The 6,411-nt window shown below is 37.4% G+C and overlaps 1 protein-coding gene across 1 annotated transcript; it reads left to right on the top strand.

The window, feature by feature from the left end:
- The first annotated feature begins 2,600 nt into the window (after positions 1–2,600).
- On the top strand, positions 2,601–6,411 carry LOC113665956 (uncharacterized). Its single transcript, XM_027181700.2, has 2 exons — positions 2,601–3,198; positions 3,406–6,411. The coding sequence occupies exons 1-2, from the start codon at positions 3,108–3,110 to the stop codon at positions 4,059–4,061; spliced, it is 747 nt and encodes a 248-aa protein (XP_027037501.2). The 5' UTR covers positions 2,601–3,107; the 3' UTR covers positions 4,062–6,411.

Below are 6,411 nucleotides of genomic sequence, written 5' to 3'. Positions count from 1 at the left end.
TGAGGCTGTTTGACTATATTAAATAGAAAAATATCGAGCCTTTTTGCTCGATGAATTAAGAAAAAGCGGGCGTCTGATTTTTTGTCGAATATCTTCCACAGCGCTGAATGATAGACGATGACATGACTTTGAGCGAATCACCTTACAACCTCTTGAAGTTGAAGATTTGTTTGCGTAGCACTAAATGAATTATTCAAAAAATGCAGTTGTAACAAATGTGCTCTCTTCCGCCAAATAATCGGTGGAAGGCAGCTAACGATATTTATTGAAAGCAATTCCTCTGTTTCAACTTTGTTGGCCTCTGGCGGTGTCCATTATCTGAGATGTTTGGGTTATGTCGCACCTTAAAGCAATTCGATTAATTTTATTACTTCCAAAAATATTCTCTCGTGATGAGGATTTGTTTCATGGAGTTTATCGGCAATATTGAATGATTTTGAGCTTTTTTTTTTTTTCTGTGGTGATTGGTTTGTAACTAAGTAAATGATGACAGTTTGTGATTTCAAGAAAGCCATCGTTATATAAGAGCGGTAAACTGCAAGGCTTGTATGACGTCAGAAAAGGGCTTGAAAACAAGACTAATGTTTTCAGTACTCCATGAAAGTAAATGGCTTTTAACTGCATGAGTTATCGTTTCATCCTGAGAAAAAGAGTATTGCTTACTGACACTTTCTTTTATGCAAACCACATGACGCTGTTGTCAGAATTGGCGTCCAAATTATTTCGCGCTTGACTTGTTTCCATGACAACATGTCATTCCAAAAACAATTTGCTTTTTTTGTGCGCTGAAACTTGTAGGTTATGGAAATTTTTACTTGAAATAGACCGAATGTTGATCTGAACTTGAGGTGTATTGAGAAAGATTGTCTTGATTGAGATAATATGAAACATTAAAATGATAAGAACGTGGCAGGATTTTCCTTAAAGCTTTTCCGCTCTTCCCAGTTTAAGCCTGCACTAAAATTAATAATAGTACATATTCTTTGTGTTTCTAATTTCGCGTCAGAAAAGTGTATTTGTGGTTGTCAATTAAGCTTGTGGTTTACCTTCCTCGCTATTCGATGCTTTGCTAATTGAGCAAAATTAGAGAGACATTAAAGGCGAAGGAGAACCTTTTAAGCCTAAAAGAAAATGCTTTTCTGTCACATTTCTTCAAGACATTTATCAGGTTTCTGGCGTTAGCTTCAAATGCATACGCTTCTTGGAAATAAAACTCAATATTTTATAAAAATTTGTGTCAAGGCTTTCGGAGTTTTTGTTGTTGTCAAGATGGTAGACTATTGTTTAATGCTCAACTTTGCTAAAATGTGATTTTCAATAATGCTTTCGATGCGAAAATGCACTGCTTGCGCAAAGATGTACTGTAAGCAGAATTGTTCTTGTAATATTCATGATTTCTCGGAGAAACATCGAATCAAGGAAAAAGAAACCGACAAAAATAAACCTAGCTCAGGATGAGAGAAAATTATTTTTTAATATTATGCCCGTTTGGCCTCTCTCTCCTCTTAGAATTGTTTTTAAACATTTTCAAAGTTATATCGGTTAGATTATGAATGGTTTTGGTCGGGTTTGAACGACAAAAACGTAATTTGTAGAACTTGTCATGCATGATTCTTTTCGTTGTAAACAAAGGGACGAAAATGTTCAATTTTTTTTTTGTATCTCTGTGAATCCTGTTCAGGAGAATTTTTTCCCCCGTCGGAAATTACATTCAACAGGCTTGATATAATGGTTTTGACCCGTGGTAAAGTGATGGTTTTTTTTACGTCATAAAAACCACAACTGTTTTTAAGAACAATCTGTGGCGTGGGATTTTATTTTACATAAGAGTGTAAATAAATCTTGTTTCGGGGTAAATTATAGTAGTTTGATTCGCGGCCCGGATGTCAACAAAGATAAACCTCATTTTAGTACTTTTTTTCCTTGGAATTTGTTCTCAGTCGTTTTTAAAACCACTTTAATGAAACCTAAGCTTCGCATAGATTCTGATTTGAATCCTCATTTATTTTTAAAAATTTTTCATTTACCAAGCGAAAAATCTCCAAAATTTAGCATTTTTTATCCTACCTTAAATATGAAACCAATATTTAAATCGGAAAGAGAAGTTTTCGTGCGTTTAACATTTGAGGAAAATAATAACGTTGAGTCGAGTAGAAAAATTAAAAAAATTTAAGTTTTATTCTGAGTAATCGAGGAATATCTTTTCATCGATACAACAGAATTGAGAAAGTCCAAATGCATTTAACATATATTCGTGTTTTTGTGATTGTAGAGATAAGACTCCAAAAATATGTATGATATTGAAAACGATGGAAATATTGTTTGAATCCCTACAACTAAATCAGGAAAAGTGGTTAATAATATGGACTCGGAAATCTCGCTAATGAAGCTTCCTGTGATGAAAATTTCAACCAATCGCGTTCAAGTATGAGCGGCACAGCCAATCAGGTGGCGTTTGGTCGTGTTTGGCGCGCTTTCGTGTCCGTCAGGCCGCATTTACCGCCAAAACTCCGATCTCCGGCAATAGCTCATGCATATTAATTCGCATGAATTATTTGTAATATTTTGTATGCAGATGAGTGGCCTGGCAACAGGTGGCCCAACAACAAGCCTAGAGATCTCGTCGACTGAGTGTATCTCATTCGGCTCGAGTTTCCCTGTTCCACAGCAAACCCCGCCTACAAAACACCCTGAATAATAGCCGAAATGTCTTGCTAATGGGCCGGAGGCCTTTCCCTGAGTGTTTATATCCCCCTTGCTTTCTCTTATTATCGGAAATGATTAGAAACTGTGCTTTATTCGAGAGAGGCTTGACTAGGCAGCCACTAGGATTCGCGTTTTGAGCCCGAAGCCTTGGTGTGGGAGTCAGATTTGAATGAACATCGACCCGCGGTTTCCGGTTGGATTTGTGAGAATTCTATAGGGACATGTGGGCCGTGAAACATTGTTAATAGCTTCTGTTGACGGATGGGCGCGAGATGAATTTCCCAGACAAGAATTATCTCGATTTATTATGTTGTGGTGGTGTGGGCAAAGGTTCGCATCTTTCCTGGAGAATGGCAAGTTTCGCTCATGTTGGTGTTGTCAGAGAACCAAACTGCTGAAAAATGCCAAAATCGTTCTTGATTAAAAAGGGAAAAGAATATGGAAACCTGTCCTCAAACGCTGACTTCCAAGAACACCCGACAGTTACCGAAGGTGAGCCTGAACGACACGTTTTTTCCTGGTTTCAAAAATATCCTAATTACGGTGGCAATTTATATTTTTGTTAAAAAAAAATTGTTGTAAACTTTTGAATTTTATTTTCATGTTTCGTTTTGCGCCGTGGCCTGGCAGAGAAATTTGTTGATTGTATTCTCATGGGTAACACCTGTTGGGTCTTTTTTCGCTCGCTTACCTTTTTAGGAGCCACAAGCGAGTCGGGAAAGGCATCGACCTCACAGCCCCCGCAACATAAGTTGAAACGCCGTGAAAACGGTAGAAAAACGAACGAACTCGGCGAAGAAGACGCCAAAGAAGTGAGTGTAGATGAAAATGGGAATTGTATTGAAGATATAAGCGTTGCTCGGGTAGATCGCCGTCACAGAGGCGCTGAAAGCTCCAGTGGTGGTCGAAGTCGGTATGTTTGTGCCGAATGTGGTAAATCGTACGCTACATCTTCGAATCTCTCCCGGCATAAACAGACTCACAGAAGCTTGGACAGTAAGCTCGCTAAGCGCTGCGAGCACTGTGGTAAGGCTTACGTCTCCATGCCAGCCTTAGCCATGCATGTTCTGACGCACAAGCTTCTTCACAAATGTGACGTGTGCGGAAAAGCGTTTAGCCGACCATGGCTTCTACAGGGACATATGAGGTCGCACACTGGCGAGAGACCGTTCCTGTGCCCGGAATGTAACAAAGCGTTCGCAGATCGTTCTAATCTCAGAGCTCATATGCAAACACACTCCCCGCTCAAGCAATTCAAATGCGAACGGTGCGATCGAACCTTCGCTCTGAAGTCCTACCTTAATAAACACGCCGAATCAGCCTGTGCTCGCGAAGTCACAACAAGCAAAGATTGAATGAAAAACCGCCTACACAATTCTTCATTCTAGAAGCAGAAGCGGATAAAAGTTTGAGCAAAATCCAGGGAAAGATAGGTGGTTAAAGTATCTTTATGTTCGTGTAATGTTGTCGGTCGCATAGCCTGTAGAGCTCTTATCAAGAAATTTAAAAGATGTCAATTGTAAAATGCAGTGCAGAGAAGACGATGTAAAATTCGTTGAAAATGTTTATCGTATCAAATTTATCTCAGGACACAGGATGAATTTGTTATGTCAATCTACTGAAACGTCTCATTCGAGAGGCGATCAACAAAAACTATTAAGAGATTGAAGTTCTTTCCGAGAAAGAAAAATATATTGGCTGTCACTCGCAGTGGTATTTATCTTAAGCGACAGCAAAAAATACGAGTATTTGCATTCGATGTTCCCAAGCAAATGATTAGACTCCGCATAAGGATATGATTTTGGGTGATTGAGAAGTTTTGTTTATCTGTTATACCACCAAGAATTCGATTTCATTTGAAATCTCACGGAAGATGTAAACTTAAAAATATCTCTATGGGAAATGTTCAGTATGGCAAGACGGCTTAATCTTGTTTCGCTTACAAGTTAAATTCATTTTTTTGATCTCATGAAACCTGAGGGTATTTGGCCCTTTTTTCAGCGTTAAATTCGTTGTTAATTTTCGACTTGTTGGTTCAGTTGTGTTTTGCATTCATTTTTCTGACATTTTTAATATTAATAAGGGGCCATTTCCTCATTCTCGTTTAAATATGTAATCCGACTTTGTCGGTCAGTTTCCCGATTTTAAAACTTCGCCGGAGAATTAAGCACAAAAATCATAATATTTATGGAGAAAAAATTTTAATTTTTACATTTGCTACACTGCAGGACAGTTTTGTTGCTGAGTTTCTTAAATTAAAATTTATAATTTATTCTTTCGCTAAAAACCACGTCTTTTGAATTAAGTAATTGTATTGAGAGCGAAATAGAAGAGCTTTGGGGTATGGTGTTCTAGGGATTTTCATTACAGTTGGGTTTCAAAAATAATTAAATAGAATTTTTAATTTTCTCGCAATTGAGAGAAATTGAGTAAGGCGCATGAGAGAATGTTTGTGCTTTGAATTGTAATTTGGTTATTTTAAAGAGGCAGCTTCTGAACGGAAAAAGAAAGAATGATCCGTATTGGTTTTCAGTTTAATTTTTTCCGTGGCTGTACGATACTCAGCCATCAAACTATGTTTCACTCAATTTCTCTCGATAACAATCAGGTTTCAGCTAAGAAGTGTTCAATGTTTTTCCCAGGTATCTTATATTAAGAGAGTTATTCGCGTCAAAAAAAACTTGGATGCTGATTGAAAGCGGAATATTCAGTGACCTATGCGACTAATTGCTGTCTTTCTGTGATTAACACACTTGGCGTTGATATATGAAATTGGAAGACAAATTAACGTTTCGCAAACGTTTTAAAATGACTTTTGTTTAGCTATGGTTTTAGCGATTTGATCTAGGGGTTTCCTTGCTTTGAGGTTCTTAATGCACATCGATTCGTGTATTCTTAAGTTATTGATGTGCAAAAGCTTTTTGCTTGTAAATATTCAAAAGATTTTGTTCTGTTCGCTGAATTATATTGCTATGTAAAATTAATTGTACATATATTGTGTAAAAAGTTTTCTTTGGAAAATGGAATTCTAACTCTGATTCTTGATCAGAATCAGATTTCTCTTCAAAATCGTAAGAGTTAATGGGACATGCAGGTCATGAGAATTGAGGTACTGATCACTAAAAAAAATGTGTTGTTATGACCTATTAGAATACATGAATTGAGAGCTTTGAGGATAATTTGTATATAAATGTCGATATCAAGGCTCCAGGGGATTAAAATACGTAGTTATCGCGCTGTTGGTCGGGAGATATCGGAAGACTTCATGATGATATACAGATCCTGCATTTATCTGCTTCTCAGATAATATCTGCGTACACACGAAATTTTCCACAGCATTGTTAATATTTCAGCTTGTATATTTTGAATAGTGGATTATTGTAACACATACTCACGTGCTAGCTGTTAAATTCTCTATTTTGGGATATCGAAAAATAATGTACTATATTTGTGCTTTGCGTTAAACCCCGTGTTTCACTTTTCGTGAAATGACCTTCTCATTTCGTTACAAGAAATGGCATGTAACTTAGCAGTAGTAGGAAAAGCAGCAGGACTGTGAAACGAACAAGGAGGGTGGTACTGAAATGTACTTCAGTTTTACTGAAGAACCTCTTCTGTCACTCGTCACAGGTCAAGGACCTATCACGCTGGTAATCTGTAATCATTGAAAGTGTTGTGTCAATAAAGAGAGGCCTTTGAATTGAA

This window comes from Pocillopora damicornis, chromosome 3 (genome assembly GCF_964200805.1).
Source record: "Pocillopora damicornis chromosome 3, jaPocDami1.2, whole genome shotgun sequence".
Classification (NCBI taxonomy): domain Eukaryota; kingdom Metazoa; phylum Cnidaria; class Anthozoa; order Scleractinia; family Pocilloporidae; genus Pocillopora; species Pocillopora damicornis.
The sequence above is the reverse complement of the archived record's forward strand: the minus strand, read 5'-3'. Positions and strand labels throughout refer to the sequence as shown.

Bases quoted from the DNA above. Each gene is read 5' to 3' on its own strand.
- LOC113665956 (XM_027181700.2), top strand. From the start codon at position 3,108: ATGCCAAAATCGTTCTTGATTAAAAAGGGAAAAGAATATGGAAACCTG. The intron at 3,199-3,405 runs GTGAGCCTGAAC...TTACCTTTTTAG, and splicing joins ACACCCGACAGTTACCGAAG to GAGCCACAAGCGAGTCGGGA.